Source organism: Chelonia mydas, chromosome 8, assembly GCF_015237465.2.
Source record: "Chelonia mydas isolate rCheMyd1 chromosome 8, rCheMyd1.pri.v2, whole genome shotgun sequence".
NCBI classification, from domain to species: Eukaryota; Metazoa; Chordata; order Testudines; family Cheloniidae; genus Chelonia; species Chelonia mydas.
In genome coordinates, this window is record NC_057854.1 from 14,847,325 (window position 1) to 14,872,363 (window position 25,039).

The following is a 25,039-nucleotide window of genomic DNA, read 5'->3' on the forward strand; positions in this document are numbered from 1 at the left end:
TTTCAAGGAAGGCTGTAAAGAAGGAGCAGATGCAGAAGTGCCACACTGGGATGGGAAGGGTGTCCCAGGCAACTGTGACCATGTGGGAGGTGTTGTGGAGACAGGCATGGGAGAAGGAAGCAACGAGGAGGATCAGGTGAGAAGTGTGGGTGGGGTAAAAGAAGCTCGGGGAACCATGATGGAGAGGAGAGTTGAGCAGCACCTTGAAGCTGAGGAGAACTCGATGCAGAAGGCAGTAGGGAGCCAGTCCAGGGCTTCAGGCACTGACGTCAACAGGGATTTTGCTACTGACATCAGTGGAAGCAGGACTGGGCCCTTGAAGGAGAGGTCAAGATGATCAGAGCAGTGGCTGAGGGAGAGGATTTTCACAGTGGGATTTTAGACGGCCAGCAGGGGGAACAAGGTGGGTATCAGGGACTGAGGCAGAAGAGTTTGCAGGGGTCAAACGAAATCTTCAAAATGTCGCTAAATGCCATTTACTTTCGTGTTTCTTTGCTATGCTGGGCAGTGGAACAAACTGCTCCAGAGTGCACTCACTGTGGCTTTTGACATCAGCTTGGTCTGTAATTCGTCTTCTCTCCTACACTCGACAGAGGGACCATTGTCAAAGCTCGGGACAAGCTCTACCATCCAGAATGTTTCATGTGCAATGACTGTGGCCTAAACCTGAAGCAGAGGGGATATTTCTTCATCGAGGAGCAGCTGTACTGCGAAACACACGCGAAGGAAAGGGTTAAGCCCCCCGAAGGATATGATGTTGTCGCTGTTTATCCAAACGCGAAAGTCGAACTTGTCTAAGTGCATACTCTATTCCTGGAGAGGTCATAAGGCAACTTGCCCACCCACACGCACGCCACTAGTTTTAAAATATGTCTGTAATCAACTCCGATTACTAGCGTCTCAGTAAAATGCCTATTCAGAGATAAAGCGGTTTACTCTGGGGATCTCAAGGGGATGGTGTTGAAAGCATATGAACAGGTTTTTTCCTTCCTTTTGACGCTCTGCTTTTGGGTTGTCATGCTGGGTTTTTAAATAAGTTCTGCCATGGCCTTGTCCAAGATCTGTGTAAGTATTGATTAATTTTCTACTATGTTTCATATAAAACCAGTATTCTTTTTTTTTTCTCTTCATTTTAAAAGCTCAAAGGAAATAAGGCACTTTAACAAGAGAAACTAACTTTTATTGCATTGCTTTAGATCCATACCTTTCTGTAACACATTGCTCTGTGACTCTGAGTGCTGAAAAATTGAGACCAGGTGGAAGCTATGTTCCTGCAATGCAGCACAGTGGTGGGGTGGAAAGAGTTTCATACAAGATCTGATATTAAGCAGAGATGACTGTCCTGTGCAAAAATGATCTTTTTAAAAAGTAGTCACCGTGAAATTCACTAGTTACATGACATGGCACTAACCTGATCTGCAGACCTGATCCAGGTTTCAATCAAAAAGAATCAAAAAGGCACCGTGCACCTACATTCTGCTATAAGGTTTGCTTTTCTGTTTGCTTTTAGTTCCTGGAATTCTCTGGCATCTAATGCTTAGGACCGTGACATAGTATTGGGCTGCCTGGCTGATTCCTGAATTGGTCTTCAGCTCCTATGTTTGACTGCCTTGTTCGCCCTCCTGCAAAGGGTGTCTTTGTTTTTGTTCATCATAGGTCTGATCCAGCTTTTGCTGTTTTCAGTGGCCCCTAGGATTGTACAGCAGCTCTTAAAACTACGTGCCATTCTGGCTCTCTGTAATTTCACAGCTGTGGAACCAATAGCAAAATCCATCAAGAACTTAGAAAGTTGCATCAGAACTGGTAAATGCAGCTGCTGAGCTCATTCTTCCTGGTCTAGAGTGAGTGGGAGCAGATTCAGACCCACTGCTGCTCAGCGCAAACCTAAGCCATTTACAAGATTTTGTTTCCCGTTTGTTTTGGGGAAATGTTTGGTTTTGTCAGGAGAGATGTTTTGTTCTGGTGTTTGGAGGGTTTTATTTTCCTTGGGCATGCTGCTGGAATGGCATCTGACATCCAGCATTGGCTGAACGTTGGACCGTTTGTAAGCTGTGAGCTGAGATTTGGCTGCTTGAGTACCACTCATGCTAATGGAAGCCATGTGGCCAATTTCCCCCATGCACCGCTTTGGAAACCTTACCCCTGCATTACCAGCACATTAAAAATAAGAAGCCTGGAAACATTTTTCTTTTAGAAAGGTCATGTGTCCTGCTGCTGATCTCTCCCACCGGAAGAGGCAGTAGGATGCAGTTGCCCCAATAACCACCATACACTAGGCACCCCTATGAATTGAATTTGCACTTCAGATAGAGGTAGAGTGCATTCCACTGAAAACTGGTGGACTATAGTTCCCCCAACTCCCTTTGGGATCAGTGGGGGTTGGAGACATTCCGCTTGCTGGAATATCCGACCTTTTGAACTGTAGACGTGGTTTAAAAACCGAACAGAAAACAAATCACCTTTTTTCTGTGTCGGAAAGGCGAACATTGAACTGCGTGGTTACCAGGGTTACTGTATCCTGGTTATAGTTCTGGTCTTTTTCTTAGCAGTTAAAGAGCATCAGCAGTAACTCTGAGAAACACAAGACCCCCCCTCGGCATTCCACACAGCTGCTAGTAAAACATTCAGTGCAAACATTCAGTTCCGTCCTGGGCAGATCATAGGTTTTGATCACTCCCCAGAAAAGAATGTGTTGTGGTTTGAATTGTACAGCCCAGGACAGCATTATTTCTCAATATCAGAACGAGTTACTATCAGATGGGGGGTGCTATTTCTGCCTAGGAGCAGTAGCCCCTTTCCCCTACTTCTTCCCTCCCCCCCCCCCCCCCCCCCCCCCCGCAGTGCAGAGAATTGTGAGGAATGCAAAACATGGCACTCTGATACACAGCTGCCTCTTCTGGACAGGCACAAAACAGTATAGATAGGGCAACCGGCCTGCCCCTCTTTCTCCTGTCTGTTTTCCCTAAAAGGGGTCTGAGAAATGGGGTCTCGGAAGAAGGTCAGAAAAAAAGATCTGTTGGCTAGTGTTAGGCATAGAAATCACCTGTAGAAATCATCCTTCCTATGGCTGCTACATCACACCGTGAAACGGAGAGGCTGTGAGGGTTTGAGTGGCATAATCTTTATTCTGTTTGACGCTATGATGGATCACAGGAGGGAGGTTGGCCTGCTAGAGTGGGACACATGGTTAACCCTGTATTGGTGAAACCGGTTGCTGGCATAGCGCTGGTATTCAGATTTTCCTAGTGCTGAATGTGCTGCAGTATTGGCAGGCTGCATGAGAAGCCAGGGTCAGGAAATCCTGAGTCCAGATGCCACCTAGCAGCAGCGCAGACAAGTCTGGTAATTCATAAATATAAGGCTGCTACTGTTCATGTATGTCTAACTCATTTGCAGGAATTCTTCTGGTGGCAGGGTGAGGGCATCTCTCTGTGTGAGAGAGTGAGGGTCATTCCAGCTGACAGCATATCCATTCTCGCTTTTGTTTCATGCATTCAGTGGATAAGTGATTACAGTGGTGCTAGTGGAAGTGAGAGCCTAATAGCACTGCTTAAAGCTTGACATTTTGGTAAATAAGGGCTGGCTGGCTGGGTTTTTTTTCTTCACAGTTATGCAGTTTAATCCTGACCAGCAATGCACCTTCCATTCCAGGCCTGAACGTCCCCCAAACAAAAGTTACCCATCCTGCAGAATGGTGAAGTAGTTTTATAATGTGGTTTAGACAGTAGCTTGTTTTCGCTTGTGATCTGCTCAGGATTTCAACCCAGAGTTCATCCCAAGGGACAAAAGGCTATGGCATTGATGCGCTGTCCCTTAGCCCCATGTGTTTCTCCTGGTAATGGAAAATACCTTTCCCCCTTTTATCTCTGTGCTCACCATCAAAACCTGCATCAGGTCTGTAAATCCATCTGCACCATGGCTTGCAACTCCCTTCAGTGAGGAGCGGGTTTAATTATTAAGGTACAGGTAACGTAAGGGGGTTCTGTCACATAGATAGCTGAGTCTAGTTCTCCCTTTACGTATGCTTAGCCTTTCTTAAGGAGTTGGACCATCTGAACATAAATACTTTGGACAACTGTAAATGATTAGCTGTACTACTAAACTCCTAATCAAGTATAAAATATTATTGCACTGTGTTTGCCCGCCACTACTGGAAGCTTATTACGTTGCAGTTGTCATTCACGTTCATTTGTACTTAGTTTTTTAACCTCGTACATTACTGGGCCCAGGTTAATTGGTTATAATATGTTTTGTGAAGTGGGTGCCTGCCTTATCTGTTTTTGGGGTTTGTTCGGGTTTTTACGTGCTGATGTATCATCGCTAACAATTGATCTCTTTGCACTTCGTGTATAAATATTGCTTGTGGTTCATTTCCTCTAGTTTTATTGCTCCCCTTAAAAGTCCATGTTCATTTTCTCATGTGCCCTTTAGCTAATTGTCTGCTAAATGAGAAGTCATGGTAGTCCAGAACTAGGAGAAAAAAAATTATGGGGCATGCTACCAGTCGTGCCATAGGCTTCCTGTGGGACCTGAGGCAAGTCTCTTAACCCCGCTCCCTGCCTCGGTTTCCCCATGTGTACGATGAGTGTAAGACTTCTTCGCAGGGTTGTTGTCAAGCACCTTGACATACTCAGATGGAAGTTGGGAAGGAAGCATGAAGTATCTTTTTAATCAAACACCAAGATTTAAAATTGAAAAGTCATTTTCCCCTGTTGTAAGTGCCCTCTCTCAGAAACCCATTGTGTAATACCATCAGATACGGACACAAGCATGTAAGCCCATTGGATTTGCTTGACTCGCAACAGACATTTTACATCCTTCTGGTTCCCACAGAGAAATAAATAGTCAACCATACTCTTCAGGCCCTTACCCATTTTCTCATTATTCAAATATTTGTGGCAACAAAGAATGATAGTTAATGCCGTGTAGGCATGTGTAACGATAATCAGATGGGGACCTGGCAATAAGTCAAAAGCATAGTGACATAGAGCAGAACATGGACGTTTCTGAACAAACAGGATTGAGTGCAGGCTTGACTGGGCAGGAGGAAGAGTACTACGAGACTGGCCTACCTAGTTTTTCCAAATGTATTGTTGTGAAAATGACGTAATTGTCAGGTTGAGCCATCTATCACTTTCCAGCACCTGTATCTTCTGTTCAGCTCCATTTGTAAGGCGGTTTTTCACACTGCAGGTGTCCAGCACACTCTTCAGATGTGTTGTGACACTAACATGAGGCACACCTTAGACATTCGTAAATTGCTTCATTACCCTTGTGTTTGAATGTATAAATCAAGCAAACCATTCACTTAGGCATCCTCAGTGGTCTCATTTAGCTGTTATATAAATAACAATGCTGGCAAGATCTGACCTTAGGGATTCAAACTTACCTCTGTTTTCATTTGAAAATAAGTTCCCACAAATCAAAATTTCCATACACTTGTCTCATGGCCACTTTTTCTTATGAGTAATCAACTCATTTGCTCCCCTGAGCAGCTTAAAAACGGAGCCACCTCACACGATAATATCCTGTGGTAAATTAGTTTCTGGACTGATTCCATTTCGCTTACATTATTTGTCTTGTAACAAGTGACTAAAACCAGACTGCTGTTCTACCTGCCTTACCAGGCTAGTGACAAGAATGAACCTTGTAAATACCGCAAGTGTCTGTTAACTCTGTTATTTAACTCTGTAAAGCATTTGGGGGAGAGCGTTTGTATGAAATACAAAATAAAGTGGTACTGTCAGTTTCCTGTCTCTCATTCATTATAGCTGAGTTGTTGCTCTGGACTTTCTCCAATTTGTCCACATCTTTCCTGAAATGTGGTGCCCAGAACTGGACTCATGTAAGGATCCACCCCAAGAGAAGCGTCCTGCAATGCCAAATGGAACAGATCAGAATTGCAATGGAGTTTTCGCTGAATGAACTGTTAACTTGTGAGATCCCCTTCCCCACTCTAACATATGCTGGCTGCCCACAGCCCAATGTGGCCACGGGCACCCCAGTCATTCCCCCTTTTCCCCAAAAAAATCATGCATTGGGGTCTCAGAGGGGAGTGGTGCAGGAGATATTCTAGTGATTCCTACATCACTCAAGGTTTCCGCTAGGTGGGGCAGGAGACCTCAGAGAGCCGGGTTTACCGCCTAAAGAGCTGCTTCTTGCTGCCAGAGCAACTGAGAGTCAGGTCCAGGATATAAGCCCTAGACTACTGCTGGCAGAGCGGTGCTGGGGCAGGTGTCACTCCTAGAGAATTTGGTCAGAGATCCTTTTCTTCAAGAGATGGTGGCTCTGTTATTCTGACCATCGAGTTTCTCATCTGTAAAAGCACCCTGGATGGATATGAAGAGATTTACCCACAATGGGGTTTAATGTGCACAATACCAGACTCCTTGCGCTGAGGACAGAACACAAACTCAGAAGGTTTTGTAAGGTCCTGCCTCAGCTCCCTGTGATTCAGCCTCGCCCACAAGTCTGTTTGTTTTGTTTACAGCTGTAGATATTTTAGCACAGGATCCAGATGGAGGGTTTTATTTGCAAGGACGCAATATGAAGTAAGAAATGTGCAGATGCTGGTTATGGCTGGTCGTAGCATTCTCTGCTCTTTACAACTGGGCTTTGAAAAGAGCAAATCTGTTCAAATGTAAAGATAAATCAATCGAAAAGGTTTTGTCCCTAATTCCAGGTTCACTCACAAGAGTCTTGGTATCAAGATTCATCTTCCCAGGCTGTAAAGTGCAGTAGGATATACACGTACAAGTAGAGAACGAATGCAAGGAGCATCTGATCCACCATTCTCAGTGCCTGGATGAGGTCCATCGCTGTAGTCAGTGCTGGAATGGATCCTGAGTCTCTCAGTAGCTCTGATAATCTGGAGGTGGACAAAGAAATAGGTGAGAACTACCATGTATCAGTGTGGACCCACAATCCTTCTCTGAATTATCTGGCATGAAGGCCACTTTGCTGTAACCTGCAAAATCACTACAGATTGAGACTGAGCAGCGACTGGCTCCTCTCTTGTGCAGACACATGCTGATTGGAGCTATATGTTGATGCTTTGCTTTCGCCTTTTCTCCAGCCGCCATTACAATTTTGATCCAATGCCCCTGGGCCTTTTGGTACAAAACTATAATTTTTTCCTTTGGCTGGAGCTCATGTCTTGCCTCTGCCCATATTAACTCGTACAAAAAGCGAATGGAAGCAGTCAACAGCTGCAGCCATGCTGAGGGACAGATGTGAACATGTTTCTGGTCCTCACAGGCTGAGTACAGAGGGCCACTTTGGCTGCCGCTATCTACCATAAATGTGTTTTCTCCTTTCAATCTACAAGCTGGCCTTAAGGCCCAGCAAAGTGATCATCTGACAACTGTTCAGGTCCCTGTGCAGAATGTGTTAGTGGTCTCAGCCCAGATCCTAATGGACAGCTGTCCACATCCCATAAAACCATTGCTAAAGTTGGCACCATGTAAGTCTTAGCAAGGAGGCAGGGAACTGAATGGGCATAAAGACCAAACTGTCCTCAGCGCTGCACTTGCTCCAGAGCAGATTTGAGGCACACGAGCAGGGCTGGGTGGGTGGCAGTATTCCATATATCTATCAAATGAACAATCAGGAAAAGTGAATTCTTGGTGTATGAAACAGCACTGGATTCCATTTTATATTTTACAGTAAATAATTAGGATGACCAGAGGAAAAGCATCGAGCAGAAAATATAGGGACCTCCTGGCATTGGCACACATTCAACCTGGGGTTCAAATCCAGTGGCAGGCAGGCTTAACTAACAAGGGCACAGATCCAGATACTTTGTCACCTGCTTAAAACAGTGCAAATCATAAGATTAAGGAAGATTTGGCATGCTTGCTAGCTAACATAGCGAAGGACATTTTCTGGAAAATCTTGCTTGGGAAGAATTTCTGAATGTACGTGTAAGGCAAAGGAGGAAAAAAAACCCCAAACTACGAGTCAATATAAAAGTGCAGCACTATTTTACAAATGCCTTTCTTTTATTCTTCACTCCTAGTTCACCAGCTTCGATCCCGCCCAGATTGTTAGTTTACGGAAAGTTGTTACCTGTTGCTGACTTGGGTGGCTAAAATGTGAAATGAATTTGGCCACAGTTCAGCTCCTGCTGGACACAGGTCTTCAGCACAAAAGCCACTACCACCAACGGTATCAGTTGTAATCGGGAGCCTGAGCAGCAGACCCTAAGGACCGAATGGGCCATAGGTTGAAATCGTTGAAACTACTCTCGTAGTTGGAAGTTGTACCAGCTGTTCCATAGTGAGGTGCATTGACAAGCCCATGTGGGGGAACCTCCAGCAGCCCCCCCCTGTCCTGTATCTGTCCTGTGGATAGTGGGGTTTGGTCTTCATGGCTATCAAACTAGTGCCTTGTAGGAGCACTTCACTCACAGGAAGCCCTTTTTGTTTTCAAAAAAACTCTACATCAGAAAAAAGTGGAGGCCACAAAACATCTGCCACTGAATAATCATCGGCACAAAATAAGTGCAGAGGGACTAGGAAGAAACCTCCAAACATTTCCAACGGTGACTTAAATGAAGCCTGTCAACTGCTCCTAGCTTAGAGGTTGCTTTTGTTCATGTTTAGGCTGTGACTTGTACTGGGTTTATCAGTTGGTTTCAAAAGCTCAATGGACATTTTGAAAACACAAACCCACTCGCTCTCCCAAAGCTTAGGACCAAGAACTCCCTTTCTAAACATGGACCATTAAACGTTACTAAGCAGCCAGATGCAAAATGGCAGAACATAAGTGGGTTTGCCAGCTTCCGCCCTCCCTCCCCCCTCAGCAGAATTTGGGTGAGGAAACAGAACCCTTTCCTAATTCAATCACTGATGGGAAATACAAACAAATGTTACCTTTAAATATTTTTAAACTTGTTTGGACCTAACGAGCTGCCTGACGATAATGAGTCCACATCCCCATCTGAGCTGGTAATGGTTATCTGGACTTTATCATCTCATTCCAATTAAAGTTGAGTCTGTATGATTGGCCTGTTACTGCTTTTCACCATACCAGAATTTATTGCCTAGGCCTGCTACAAGCTGGAGATCTTAGACCACAGAGGGATCCAGCTTGCCTTTTACTAGCACACTGGGAACTGACGTGCTATTGTTTTGCTTCGTTATGCTTTTAAAAGAGAAACTGGTGCATCTAATGTGCTTTTAAAGGGGATCAGATGCTCTTGGCAGACTGGTGATTCTCCTGCAACTTCCACAGCAGTTTCTTTGCCTGTGAGACCCTTTTCAGTCTTCCCAGAACGCCAAGGTAAGTTACATAATGCTGCTTTCCTGCCCCCCCACCCAGCCCCCGGTAGACCCTAATACAAGATTAAATTATTGCAGCAGCTTTTCCCTGATAGGAGGAGCCTGTCATAAAAGGGACTGACTTTCTCAGAAGTCCCTTACTGTTTTAAGCTTGACCCTAGTGCAGTGTCAGCTTCTCTCCCAGCCAAGTCCTGTTTGCTGTTTACGTATGTCTGGGGGAAATGGGCTGATTTCCTAGGCAGGACAGGGCAAGGAAACTGAAGGGAAACAACATGTTCAAGGCCAGATTCTGTGCTGTGTTTTCAGAGAGATGCCACACAGAGCCCTCAGCACAGGGAGATGGGGGACAAAGACAGCTTTATGCTATCCAGGCTCTGGATGGCTTCGGGGGCAAAACGCCCCTGCTGTATGGTACAGCAGCTCCAGGGTCTACCTTGCAGACCCTTACTTTCAAAAGTCAGGAAACTAAAAAGCTAAGGATCCTTGCTTCATTCTTCAGTCCCTCCCCTGGGTGACGCAGACCTGTTAGAGCCACAAATCCTGGGTACAAACAGATGTGAGAGCCTGATTTTCAGCAATGTTGAGCACCTGCTGCTCTAATCAAATTTAATAAGAGCTCTTGGTGCTCTGCACGTCTGAAAAATCAAGCCCCACTGATTCTCCTCTCCTGTGTAACTTCTTGGGCCTGATTCCTGTTCCTGCTATGGTTTCTTTATGCACCCCTACACAGTCGTGGAGAAGGAGGGGGAGTGGCTGGAGCATTTTGTGCCCTGGCAATTCTAGGCTGCAGAGCAAGCACTGGGCTGCTCTAATTTACACTGTTGCTCATGCTGGCCCCTGAAGCAGCCTAAATTCTCAAGGCATTTCCCTCCTACGTCGGGATATCACCTCTGCTGCGTCTCCTGAGAGGCACAGAACCAAATAGGTCCCATCAACTTCCATAGATACAGCAGCATAAGAAAGTAGAGAATCGAGCCTGGCGTGTTGGATTCCACATCTAATGTCTGTGCTTCGGCCGAAGTAGAAACTGGGTAGTTGCACATGGTAGTAAAGATTTACTTTTCTTTTTCATGTGAGTAAAGAGCAAACAATGTTGTTGAAAAGGCCAAGTACTGTTGACTAGCTTCTGTTTGGTCTCAATGTTCCTCGTCCTAGCGCATGAGCAAAACAAGCATCTGCACCTACAAAAACAATCTGCACTGTTGATGCGGGGGTGATATACACAAGATGGGTGGCCTGCGAACTAACCTAGCATCCATCACTGCAAACGGAGGCATGTTTGCTCTCTTCTTCCTGTCTCCTTCTGTTCTTTTTTTAATATTTTACAGAGGGCCCTTATTTATTAGGCCCTAGTCCTGCAGACACTTGAACAACGTTACAGATGTGAAAAGAAAAGGAGGACTTGTGGCACCTTAGAGACTAACAAATTTATTTGAGCATAAGCTTTCGTGAGCTACAGCTCACTTCATCGGATGCATGCAGTGGATGTGAGTAGGCCTGTTGAGTGTGTGGGTTGGAGTTGGGGTTTTTTGCATCACTTTGCAATTCCGCTGGTTCACAGACATGGCCTGCAAAGTGGGGTGGTTCCACTTTGCGCCAACCAAAATCTGCAGGCACATTGTGTAAGGGCAAACTCACTCCCTTCTTGGGGCCAGGATTTATTAACAAGGTGACTAATAATAACCCTATGAATTCCAGTCTTGGCTATTATTAGGATTCCTCTTGTAGGACCTCTTAGACTCATACTTTTGTTCCCCCCTGCCCATCTCTCTATGTCCAGGGGCAATGGATGAGTTATATCTGCCATGGTGCATCAGAAGGAATCCCTTCCCAGGCTTCTGATGCCAAACAGGATGGGCCACTACAGCCCTGCCAGGATCCAATCCCGTTCCCAGGGAAGTTCACGTTAAAACTCCCATTGACTTCCTGTGACTTTGCTTAGGTCCCTCTATTTGCATTCTGCTGCTTTGACCTACATTTAGGCTGAGATTTTTCAAAGCAGCCTAGAGGATTTACATACACCGCTGACAACTGTGCCACTAAATCATCCGGACAGTGTTGAAAATCTCAGCCTTTATCGCTTTTTTTCTTCTTCCTGTTATGCCATGAATATTTTTTGTGGTATCCCAGGTTGACTCTGTTTGCTGCTAAATTTCAACCGCTCCTTTAGCTGCGTACTGGACACACTAAATCTCGAGGTTCCTGATCTCCAGAGAATGCCAATAAAATCAAAGAATTGATTTTTCCAGTGAACAGCTTTTACAGTGACCTGTTTCACTCCATTACCCAGAAAGAGGATGGCATGGTCCATCTGAATTGGTTAGTTTGCTCTGTTGAGTTACAATACACAGAAGCTATCATTACTGTGACGTAATCGGCATACGATCCGCAGATGTTGCTGGTTTTCCTGGAGAATATTTTCCTTAAACCACATCTGTAAAAATGCTTCTCATAAAACATGAAGTCACTCTTTTTTTCAGTCACTGGAGCACATCATATATCCCAAACTGAACTGCTGTGATAACATGTTCTAAATTTAAACCTGAAACGCCAGGGCTACACAAAGAGGATTGTACTACTCTGTTCGGTACTTCCCAATATGCCAGTTTCCATTCTGGAAGCCATAATAGAAATAGAAATAGACCACAGGGCTGTAAAAGGAACTGCAGGAAGTAGAGTATTTAAAATTTATATTTTGGGGGTTTTGGAGATTATGCCCCTTCCACCTGTTGCACAAAAGTGGGGATGGGTCACTGTCCCCATTTCCATTGGGTTGTTTTGTTTTTTAAGGCCAGAAGGGGTGACGCGCCGGTTTGTAATGTGGGCGGTAGACTTTCACCACCGACCCTGGAGTTTCCGAATTGTACAGATGGGCTAATTGAGGCACAGAGTAGTTAAGGCAAAATGTCAAACGTGCCTCAATTGTGAGGTGCCCTCTTTGAGACACCTGGTTTTGCAGATGTGCTGAGCACCCACATCTTCAACTGAAATCAATGGGAGAGGCAGCTGCTCAGCACCTGTGAAAATCAGGGCCCGGGTGTCTCAGGCTGGGCCCACCCCAACTGAGGCAGCTAAAATTAAGGGGTACTCTTAAAAAGATTGGTGTCAGTAACTTGCCCACAGACCAAGGCAGAGGCAGAAACAGAACCCAGTTCTCCTGACCTTCGTGTCCAATTCCCATTACTGGGCCATGAAGCATATGTAACTTACCAACACCCAGCCGTGGATACTGTCCAAGAAACTCATGTACCTAGGCTCTTTTTTGTTTTACCCATCACGTTACCATTTTAGGGCCAGAACCTCTAACAGGATCCTCCTGCTGTCCCAGAGACCTTCATCCACATCAAGCCCTGCTGACCTAGCCCTGTACAGCTACAGTGCTGCAAAACGTCTCATTGCAGACAAGCCTTGAGCAAAGCTTAGGGTGCCCCTGTGACTCTGCAGCTTGCTTTGCTTGAAGCCTTTTGCTGAAGGAAAAAGAAAAATCTGGACTTCAACAGATATTTCCCTACAACAATTCCTGCTTTCAAGTCGTTCTCTAGTGCAGTGGGAGGGGTTGCATGGGCTTATGGCTGACATTGACAGGTATAATAATTGCCTATTGTGTGGACTGCATTACACCCAATAATGAAAGTTCTTACCACTTAAAGACTTGCTGGATTGTTCCCATGAGATCATTGCTTGGAATAATTGTCCCTTTTCTCAAATACAGCTAGTGCTCATCTAACATGCAGGGGCAAATTCTATTCCCAGTTCTGCCTATACTCCCCGAGCAAAAGTCAATAGCTTTTCTGGGGCATAAAAGAGCACAATTTGTCCCTTGGAGCTTAGGAATGTGGTGGTCATTGTGCAATGTAAGGTGACTAGTGGTGGTCTCCAGAGCACGCAGAAAGGAGGAAAGAATGGCCTCAGATCGCATAAACCCAGGAGGGGGAACTTTAAGGCCTTGATTCTCCACTAAGCCTGAGCACAATGATGCTTCGGGGAAGCGGTTGCCCTCCCTGATCCTCGGTCTCATGGCTCCCACTGAAGTTAGAGCAGCAGGGGGGCTGTTCTAACTGCCACTGGCATAAGGGCCGTATGCCAGCAGTGGATCAGGTAGAGGGATCGCACTTCACCATGTCTGCTCCCAGAATCCCTAACCCACTCCCTTACAGGGGGGGGATATGAGCAGCTGGTGTTGAAGGTGGCTGTGTTGCCTCTGCTAGCTTCCCCTGTCCCAGTGACCAATTCCCCTCCCAATGGGAAATGCTCTACCAGCTTTCTACTGTGCCTTGGTTAAGCAGAGAAACCGACCCTGAGACTTCGACACCTTATTATTTGTAGTGTGAAAGCCCCTGGGACCAGGGTGCCATTGTGCTAGGTGTCAAGTATCAGGGGTTAGCCGTGTTAGTCTGTATCCACAAAAACAACAAAGAGTCTGGTGGCACCTTAAAGAGTAACAGATTTATTTGGGCATAAGCTTTCGTGGGTAAAAACCCCACTTCTTCAGATGCATGGAGTGAAAATTACAGATGCAGACATAAATATACTGACACATGAGGAGAAGGGAGTTACCTCACGAGTGGAGAACCAGTGTTGAATTGGCCTTGTCAACACTGGTTCTCCACTTGTGAGGTAACTCCCTTCTCTTCATGTGTCAGTATATTTATGCCTGCATCTGTAATTTTCACTCCATGCATCTGAAGAAGTGGGGTTTTTACCCACGAAAGTTTATGCCCAAATAAATCTGTTAGGCTTTAAGGTGCCATTGTGCTACATGTTATTACAAACGAGAGGACAGCATACTGCTTACAGTCTAAGGATAAGACAACAGACAGCAGGTGCTATTCGAAAGCCCACTCTAGACTCCAGACTTCAGGCGGCTAGATGTGCTGTCTCCCAATAGATAATGGTATTTGCTGCATTTCATGTGTGGGAAAATTGTTCCCCGCCCTCCATTTTCTTATCTTGGACTGAAACAATAGCATGACAGAAACGTCTGCCTCTCCCTTTTAGCAGACTTCTTTTTAAGATGAACTTCAACGCCTCCTTCTAATTGCTTACATGCCGGCACTTGAAAGTCAGCTTGTCCAAAACGCAGCCCCTCCCTCCCCCAGCTTCAGTCACTCACCTTTGCTTTCATCAGCGCTTCAGAGTTGGGTCCTTAGCATAAACTTCCAGTAGCAGGGGGTCTGGCACCCACTGGCTCTGATGTGGGTGAGGCTGCTCCATCTCAGTATGCCACATGTAGAAGAAAAAAGTACATTTAAAAGGAAACCATGTAAAAAGCTACTAGCTGGTTTCTCTGACTGGTAAACTCCAGATGGTTCAGCCCAGATATAAACTGGGCTCTTTATGGGATATTATTTAACCCTTTGGCTCTGGTTCAGCTGAATCCTTAGCATTAAAGAGGACTGTGGAACATTCTTTCAAGTGCTCCCGACTGGCACATTGGCACTTCTATAAGGCCATACCAGATACACTGGGCAGTGCTAGAAGTAGACTTCACTTAGGCATGGGCTAATGAGATAACGTTCAGATCCAGACTTGGCTTAGAGGTGTAATCAAGCTGAGATCTCATGAGGTGTTAAGGGCAGAAACGTCACAAAACCAGCTGTTCTCATGGGCTTTTAGTGTATTTTCCCCTTTCAGTTTAAATCCTAACCAGGTCCAAAACTGTAGTGGTGGATTCAGACCTGATGATTCAAATCTGCATAGATTGTAAAGGGGTTTGGATGTGATATTCCTGTTATGTTACGTTGGCTAAAGCTAGCTATGAATCTTATACCTTAAGTAGCAATGGAGTAGGAAATGTTTGACCCGTCTAGGTTTGGGGGAAATCCCTTGCAGCTTTTGCCTGTTTGCCGATTTGTTCCTGCTATTAGTCATGTTTTCAGTGTATATTGCTCCCACTACTACTTAATAAATGATTATTTCTATTTCAACAGCACCGAGAGGCCCCAGCCTAGCTAGTGCCGTATGTGCCCATAACAGAGAGTTCATGTCCCAAAGAGCTTGCAATCTAAATAGACAAAACTTGGGAGAAAGGAGAGATTATTATTATTATTATCATTATTATTATTATTATAATACTTATTTTACAGATGAGGCTCTGAAGCCCACAGAGATTCTGAAGGTCTCCCAGGCTGTGTATGTCGACACTAGGCATCGCGTCCAGATCTGCTTAGTCCCAGTTCAGTACCGTGATCACAAGGGTATCCCTCCTCCCTGAGGAATTATCCATAACTAATAAATTGTCTCTTTAAATGACCCTGCTTGAATTTTCCAACGATAAAAATACAAGAGGGGTGTCTGCCAAGTAGGATTAAAAAGCTTGAGGAATCTCTCACCCCGACAGCAAGCCCCAGGTATTGGGAAGTCACCACAGCTTTCGCTTGTCCCTGGTCCTTCATTCTGTGACTTTCTATTCTAATTTAAAAGGCTCATATTGAAAGCTAGCAGATGCTGTTCTGGTACGAAGGAGAATTTTGTGTTGGTGATGTTCTGTAGTGCTGATTATTTTTGCATTAGCTCATGCTTTGAAGACTACTTTGAGCTTCAGAGTTCAACTCTGTCAGGGCTGGAAACAATTATTGCACTGATTTTTAACAGGAGCCAGTTCCTTGTCAAAGCCTTAGATCTGCTTGGAAGCAAGATGTGAAAAATTAAGAGCTTTGCAACTGTTTGTTTTGGATTCAGGGAGCTGATGCAAAGGGATGTCAGGAGAACTAAATTGTAAAGTCAAATTTCCCCATGTACTATTTGTCCTTTGCAGTCACCTAGTTCTAATTAATGTCTGATTCCATTTCATCAGCTGGCCGACACTGCTTCTTCTGAGCTGTGAAAGCCATCGCATGAGCAGTGAAAGCAGACTGCTGGACATATGTACCCCTTCTGGATAGGACTGTTTTATAGCAATTAGCCTGCAATTATCATTTCCTCTCAATTGCGATTTTTTTGCATTATGTAGGTGATTCTCTGACAGACTTTTTGGTGCTGTTACTTGTGTGAGGAAAATGGACTGCAATGCATGTTTCAGTTCTCTAGGAATCACTCTATCATGAGTGGTATCTGGAAGGACACTTGACTGCACCTTGTCAAAAATCTTTTCAGTTTCTTGTCCGGGCAGTTTACTCTGCATGTTTTATGTGAGTAACTAAACTCACTGTGATTCTTGACAAGAGTCATTCACATTCCTGGAACCCATAAGCTAAGAGATGACAATGAGGAAGGGGGTGGTGGGAGGGGGAAGAGAGAGAGAGTGTATGTTTAAAACCCACAGTCCTTTATCTGCTTTTCAAATGTGACTGCAGTTGTCACTGTCAGTCCTGACTCTCCTAGTTTTTTGTCCATACAGAATTTTACCCTTATAAAAGGAAGCAACAGTTCAGTTGTTTTCAATAAACTCCTTCAGTGGATTACGCAGTAGGAGACTTCCCCTCTTCCCACCTCCCATCCCCTGCCCTGCCCCACCTTCTCGCATACTAGTGACACTTACCATAAACTTACAGGGGCTAAAGAATAGCCTGTGCACAGTAAATCCGTGCTAAACCAGCTACTGATTACAGCCACAACCATGGCAGTTCTTCCCTTTGCTCCCTTGGCTGTCAGTCAAATTTAACGTCTTGTACGCTTTGAGCACATCCAAACTGACTTGGAATATCTCCTTAGCGGGGACATATTACTGCAATTCTGGTTACTTCAGGATTGTCTTTGAAAATTGTGTTTCACTTGTGCTACTAGAATAAAAGCCGTGGCCAGGTTACAGCATGGGAGGGCACTAGAGGTGACTGAAAAGTAAATGTCCGTATGGAAATAACCCAAATACTGCTTTTAAGAAATCTGTGAGGGTGAGCCCATAGGACTTATTACTTCTCAAACATCCACTTGTAATGGACTAGTAAAGGCAGTAGGACTTTCAGTTCCCAATAAAAGCTCACATCTAAGTACAAAGGAGCTATTTTGATAAAGCCTCTTTCTTCTCTCCTTCACTGTTTCTCCTACCCCCTTTCTTTTTCCTTTGAGGTTGGAGAATGTTTGAACTTAAAAGGGAAAACACCATGCTCTCATCTGTCCAAATTTCAAAATCACCCTATGGCAGATACCTTTCCTCCAATCTGCCCTACAAACATAGTCTATATAAAATCCAAACTCCTACCTTTCCTAGGATTTGGCTTTATTAAGGGAGAAAACAACAAAATAGCATAAAAGTTAGCTCGTCTTCTCCTGAAGCTTGGCTGCTCCTATAGATCCTCCTTCAGGACTACTCAGCCCACACCCTAGATCCTCTGTTTCCAGAGCGTCTCTTAGGTCAGCTGCCTCGGTTCTTTTGATTAGCCCTTTCCCAACAGGGTCAGCATCTGCTTACTTAAGCAAATGCTACCAGCCTGTTCCAGCTCCAGTTGCTGAGTCTTTCTTCAAAACTTGTTAACATATCTAGACTGGAAGGAGATAGAGTAGATAGGATAAAGAGGACCTGGTAAGATTGAGTCAGAGCTCTTTTGCAAAATCAAAAATAAATAAATGCAACTACTGAGCTTGTAACAATAACTATATCTCACTCAGAATCTGCTTCTGGTAATAGGTGTCATTAATTTACCACTGGAGGAATGTATAGAGCATTGAAGTTAAGTTTATTTAAAAATTACCCCACCAACAGAGAGTTAATTAATGGAAAAAACATTCCCAGACACCTTGTTGTCAAAAGGTCTGAGAGATTTGTATAAGGTTTCTTGCTAAATTTCTAAGAAACTGAACAGTAATTACTAATTATTTTAAATTGTCTCATAAGTGCATTTAGCTCTTATTGTATACACACATAACTAAGACTTTAATAGGGTTTTTATAGCCTTTCAAATGAATACCAAGAGACTGAGAACACATTTACCATGGTTTAACAATTCTGTAATAAATGCATGTCTGATTCTGTAGTTAAAACTTGGTAGTCTGTTTTTAATAATTGATTGGTATTCAATTAGAAGACTTAATAAATATAAATTAAATACCCATTGGAAGCATCTAATTTAAATTCCAGGGTTTTTTTAACAACTGGGCAAGTTTTAGTCCAGGAGAATTAATAATTCTGTGTGCATACAAATATTTTACAAAGAAAAATATACTGTGAGCAATATCAGATGAACTGTTCAAGCCTTGATTCTCATACAGTTTGGGCACGCAATTGTATGTCTAATTAGTGCATGCATTGAAATTGTGAACATGCATGTGCAAGTATACCAAATTAGCAGTTTGCACTCGCCATTACAAGCATTCATGCACATAAATTCTATGTATGAAAATCAGGTTCTCATCTTTAATCTCAGCAACATCTTTTCCTCTGCTTCATGAGGACTTTAAGGGTAAGGCGGAATTTTCACATTAGGAATAGTCAGTAGAAGTAGTTAATATATGTATGTAGCTGATTTATAAAAAGAATGCACCTTCTGTGTTTCTGGGCATGTGTATGAAATGTTATAACTACAGCAATAAGGGGCAGATCTACAGCGGGTGTAAATTCACACCAATGGAGGATTTGGCCAAAAATATTGTGACACCAGGAGCTGCTTGTCGGACTCAAGTAACAGAGATTAGCTTTGTACCACATCTTGAAGCTCAAGCTCAGGCTGTGCCAGACCAAGGGTAGGAAGAAAATGCAAGAGGTGAGGACGTTCTCCTGAAAATGCCCATTCACCAGCTCGCGTCTGTTTTCTTGAGTGCCATGGTGGAGCTCAGCTGTCTTGCCGAAACACGATGAGGCAGGCAGTCTCTTGGGTAGCTGGGACCCATGATACTCTTTGTAGATCAATATATCATAGATTCCAAGGCCAGAAGCTACCATTGTAATCGTCTAGTCTGACCTCCTGTACAGCACGGACCATAGAACCTCCCCCAAAATAGTTCCTAGAGCATATATTTTAGAAAAACATCCAAAAATTATTTTAAAATTGTCAGTGATGGATAATCCACCGTGACACCTGGTAAATTGTTCCAGTGGTTAATTGCTCCCATGGTTAAAAACTTACAACTTATTTTCAGGAAGGAGAATATCTTGAATTGACATCAGGAGCAAATGGGAACCACTTCCATTTGTGGAGCAATACTCTCCTTGGCTAATACTGCCAAGCAAGTGGGCTGCTGCATTTTACACCAGCTACAGCTTCTGAGGGGACTTCAGTAGTCAACTAACACTGAGAGTACATCTTAGCCCTCCCTATGAGCTCTTCTGTGCTCCTTGTTGTTGGGGGCATGAATCCCCACATGTGCACATGGATGGAATGGATGCAGTGCTGGAAGCTAGGAAGGCTTGGTTTCTGGTCCTGGCTCTGCTACTGACTCTCTCTTTGATTTTGGATGAAGTCACTTTGCTTCTCTCCCGCACTCTCTCCATCTGTAAAATAGGAGGATGACACAGTACATGGGTGTTGTGAGGATTAGCTGACGGTTACACAGGGCTCTGAACAGATGAAACACTATCTCAATAACTACTCATTTTTGCCCATCTCTGAGTACCAAGTAGATACTTAACTACTGATTTAGCTTTCTCTACTGAGAAAGCAGAACTCTAAAAACAGACCTCTTCAAAATATCCTCAGGATGCTCCTAAACCCATAATTTATACAGGTTTTTATTCTACTCCATGCTGAAAATCTCCACGCCTCTTGTAACTCACTTTGGGGGCCAGAGAGTCTATCTTCAGGAAATATCATAAGGAAGGGTGTATCCATGATGCAGTTATCCCAAAACGCATTTGTGTAAATATTCTGCAGTTATGCTTTGTTGGTCTTGATTATAGGTGAGTTGCTTGCTTAAAATAGCTCTCAGACTAACTCCCCCGAGACCAATCATCTGTTGCTATAACAGCAAAAGGGGGAAATTAGTAGTGGCTGGGCCCTACAGGAAGGGAGGGAGTAGTCAGTGTGGTAAGCAACGTATAGAATCCCTCCATGTTAAAAAATGGCCCAAACCAGAACTCCAGCTGTGAAAACTCTCCAATTCTGGAGAAGCTGGACTCCATCTCAATAAGGGTTTGATCCAAAAGTTCAATTCTAGATCTAATTTCCCAAATTTCTTTCATAAAAAAGGATTAAAAGCTTTATAACGGGTTGCAAGGGGCTAGCTCTCTCATATATAATGTATGTGCAGCTAGAGAGAAAGGCAAGGGGGTGTGTGTGTGTGAGGTAACATCTTTTACTGGACCAGCTTCTGTTGGTGAAAGAGAGATGCTTTCAAGCTTACCCAGGAATTCTGACTTTTCAGTTATTTCCCTGACACCAAGCTTTCCCTGCTGCAAGTTTGTGAGCCAGCAAATTACCTGCTCACCTGGTGGGTTTCTCGCGAGGGCTCTCCTAGCTTTAGCTCTACAAACCCAAATGACTTGCTCCAACCCCCACCCCCACCCCAGCCCCAGGAGCGAAGTGTTTCTGATTTGATTCTAAGACTGAGATGACATAATGAGACTGGACAGCATGCAAGGACTTCCACTAGTAAATTATTGCATGAAGCTAACAGTATAATCTGTGCCTTGCGCACAGTTACAAAAAGCGTTCTCCACCCCCAGTCCTGGAATATGAGCAATAAAAGTTCTTAACCAGAAGCATTCTGGAAGCCTGCAATATACAGCATGTACTGTGGAACCTCATCAGGGCCGGTCATTATTTTGGGAAAATATCATTTTCAAGATCAGACATGATGTGGAGGCTTTTTATTAATTAAACAGAAGGGAGGCTTGGAGCCAAACTGATTTGGGGTGTAATTGTTTAACTTTTCCATGAATCATTATTACAATTTCCTACTTAGCAGGCATTAAATATTATTTCCAACCCCGCCTTCCTCCTTCCACTCACCCCCCTTTTTTTCCCAGGCTGCTTTTGTGTAGTATTGTTTAACTTTATCTAGTTATTGGATGACTGCCCTAGGGGCCTTAGAGAAATCTTGACTGTTTCATTCCTAGCCAGATAAAAATGCTGGTGCCATCCTGAATCAACAGATAGTAGGGAAGTTAACGGAGGAGGGGCTCTAGTCCAGAGTAAAGTGAGGAGTTCCCTTTGTTCTTTTTCTTTGTGGGTGGGTGGGTTTTTTAGTGTAAGTATTTTTCTAAAGAAAGTAGTACCCATGACTACAATAGAAATGAGACAATAGCTTCAGATTGCAAGGGCAGCTTATTTGCAAAGTTATTCCTTTTCTTTGGGGGAAAAACAAAGAGAGCACTGACCGATAAGATTATTTTTACAGTGCCACAAAACCAACAATGGACAAGCTTCCCTGTTATTACTTTCAATATCACAAAGGTGGTTCCATCAGGATGAAAGAATAGACAGGGACAGGTGATGGAGGGGCTTTACACGGGGCTGGTTTCTGCTGCCAGCACCTTGACGTGGCAGGCGAGTTGTATAAACACCATCTGTCTGAGTGAAGACGGCAAGCCTAGGAACTAATTGGCTTTAAAAAAAAAAAAAAAAAAGAACCAACAGTGAAGTTTCATTGTGTAACAGTTACAGTCCCCTTTATTCTTGATTCCCAATGAAAAATCAGACTCTTAATCAACAGCCAAGCTGCATGAAGGGGGGCATGGATGTGGTTTACCCTCGGAATAGATCCAGCAGGGACGGTGACAATACAAGTTTCACCCAGACTGCCCCACCATCAAGCCTTCCGTAGGACAGGATGTACCTTGCCCAGCCAGGCAAAAAAATACAAGCCATTTAACAAAGGGTCTCTCCTGTTTCTGCCCAAAAGGCTGTGTCTACTTGCTGACAGCAGAGACAATGGGAAGGGAGGAGCCTCATACAGACCCAGCTGGGATCCCACCAGTGGCAGAGAGGTAAGGTCTGGGGCTAGGTGCCTGCAACGATAGGTGGGCAGTGCCCTGCCCTGTGGAAGAGGGTGGTTGAAAGTGAGAGGAAGAAGAGTCTGGACTGCGGAGGAGTGTGCTTGTGGCTCTGGAGAGATCAAAGCAGTCTGCACTTGTGGGGGAGGTATGTGCCTTAGCATAGCACCCTGAGCTGCAGTTTGTCTAGTCTGGCCCTGACCAACACCACTGTACCCCTTCCCACCCTGCAGGGACCACCCCTAGAGGATTATTTAGCCCTTGTGTCTCTGAGAAAACTGTCAACCAGGATACAACCTCTGGAACACTCCCCGGTGGGTTAGGAACTGTGGGCAGGGAACTCAGCTAAGACTACCCAGCCCCTTTCACATAGGCACTGGATCTCTGCTGGTGGTCAGACCCTCTGCTGTTTCATTCCCCCCCCCTTTCCCAGTTCAGTTCCCATTACATCATAAAATGATCAGCTGAAGGCTAAAAGCAGGCAGCATTTCCCCTGAGAGTCCATGGGGGAAGGGGCTAACCTCTATGGGAAAGATTGGAAAATGGTGCTGACATGTCCCATTTGGATTCACAAAGTGGTTTTGATTTTGTAACCTCTGGCCTAATAAAGAATAAATAAAACAAGCCCTTGCAATGCCAACTCTCCTTTTTCTTTTCTTCTGGGCCTCTCTCTCTCACACACACACATGCTGGAACAGAGAATGGATGCAAACTCAGAGCAGAATTTTCAGTTAAATTAATCATGGCAACTCCTCCTTCCACACATAGAAACATTTGCTTTGAATGGAAAGCCCCAGGCATAGGGGGTTTCATATTTTCACAAGCTGTGGGAACCTAACTGCAAAGCTTATTTCAGTGTTAATTTCACGCTCTTGGAACAATTTTTCTTCTTTGCAAGGGGGAGGTGGGAAGGGAAACCTCACCAAACAAAAAACCCCCAACCTCTCCATTTCCCTCTGAAATGTGACTTGACAGTTATTCTCCTGCACAAAGCCTGGAAGGCACAGTTATTTATAATCAATATTAACAGACATGTTAGAGGAAGTTTGAGTAAGTCTGCGTTGAATAGGGACAGCCTGATTCCAAGACCTGTTGTGAGCTTGAAGTGAAAACAAGATAAAGACCAATTGCTTCCTAATCCCATTGTGCTATCACATCCCAAGGCAACAGAGCTTTAAGTGAGCAGACATTCGGTTCAGCTAAGGCACCAGAGGCCAGTTGTCTCCTGAACAGCTGTGTAAAGCTAGTTGATCTTGATTTGAAAGGGTTTGTGTGACTCTCCTTGTGGTGTTTTGGGTCGTGTGTATTCACACCCCACTCACTTAAATCAGTGCAAGTTCATTGAACTCTCATCATGAGCTTGACAAACAAACGTTAGGGAAATTGTGGGGGCCAATCACATTCAGAGCCAAGTGCATTCTAATTTAGCAGCCCTGAAACTCAGGCTAGTCTTGTTTGAAGCTCCTTCCAAGCAGGGAAGCCTCAGTGACCTGGTGTCAGGAACTCAGCAGGCTCTGGGTGCATTCACCTAGTAACCCAATGAGCTCTCACTAAGTGTCTGTGGTTTCTGATTGGACAGAAGAGCCAGCAGATTGCCATGTAGGCTTTGTCGCAGAAGCAGTGCAGGGGCTGTTCAATGTATTTTTTGCATGTAGTTTCATCAGAGCTGCTTCCTGGACTGGTCCTTGCTTCTGCTTGCCCCGTCCCAGTCTCTACCTTCCTCTGGAACCTGGCTCCAGCCAGTGGCTTGTCTCCTGACCATAACTCCAGATCTGTTCTGGCTTCTGGCTCCAAGCACTGGCTTGTCCCCTGACCAGGACTCCAGTTTTTCTTCCAGCTCTGCTCGGACTGCTCGTCCTGCTGCCTGTTCCGACCACTAGGTTGCAGTGCCTAGACCACAGTTCGTGACATTTATCTTACGACAAAGCAGAAACTCAAGACCTCAGATTGGGTGCTTAGTTCTGGATTTAGTTCAAGTTGCATGTTTAATCTGAACTTCTGGAGTTTGGAAGTTTGGACCTAGAAGTACAGAGATTCTTATTTATATATTAAGAAATGATTGGCCAAACTTTGTTAAGCCTCATAAAATTCCCTTCAGGTCGGGCCAAAAGCTCTGTGTAGTAGGGACTCTTTCTCGTGTTTGTACAGTGCCTAGCACAATGGAGTTCTGGGCCATGACTTGGGTTCCAAGGCACTATTGCAATACAAAACAATCATCATAAGATCGGGCTGGTTCTGATTTTTACTGAAGGATAAACTGGAGAGTGTGGGAGGAATGTTGTCCCAGATGAAACTAAAAGTCTACAGGGGCATTTCCCCTCCTTTCTCTCCTACTAGCCCAAATAAAATTGTTAGTCTCTAAGGTGCCACAAGTACTCCTCATTCTTTTTTGCCGATACAGGCTAACACGGCTACCACTCTGAAACTTCTCTCCTTATAGTTACTTTAAAAAATGTCTCTAGCACAGATTTAAGCAGCTGCAGTTGCTCTCCATGGCCAGCTAGTGACTGAGTTCTGAACTCCATGCTTCAGAGTAGCAGCCGTGTTAGTCTATATCTGCAAAAAGAACAGGAGGACTTGTGGCACCTGAGAGATTAACAAATTTATTTGAGCATAAGCTTTTGTGAGCTACAGCCCACTTCATCGGATGCATGCAGTGGAAAATACAGTAGGACGATTTTATATACACAGAGAACATGAAACAATGGGTGTTACCATGCACACTATAACGAGAGTGATCAGTTAAGGTGAGCTATTACTAGCCGGGGGGGGGGGGGGGGGGGAACCTTTTGTAGTGATAATCAAGATGGGCCATTTCCAGCAGTTGACAAGAACATGTGAGGAACAGTAGGAGGGAAAAATAAACATGGGGAAATAGTTTTACTTTGTGAAATGACACATCCACTCCCAGTCTTTATTCAAGCCTAATTTAATAGTGTCCAGTTTGCAAATT

General features: G+C 44.4%; 1 protein-coding gene across 1 annotated transcript in view; it reads left to right on the forward strand.

Annotated features, from left to right (window-relative positions):
- PDLIM4 (PDZ and LIM domain 4) overlaps window positions 1–5,749 on the forward strand; it is a 96,244-nt gene extending 90,495 nt beyond the window's left edge. The window contains exon 7 of the mRNA XM_037907260.2: window positions 594–5,749. Coding sequence (XP_037763188.1) covers window positions 594–798 — 205 coding nt within the window. The 3' untranslated portion in view covers window positions 799–5,749. The remainder of the gene's footprint in view (window positions 1–593) is intronic.
- Window positions 5,750–25,039: the final 19,290 nt, after the last annotated feature.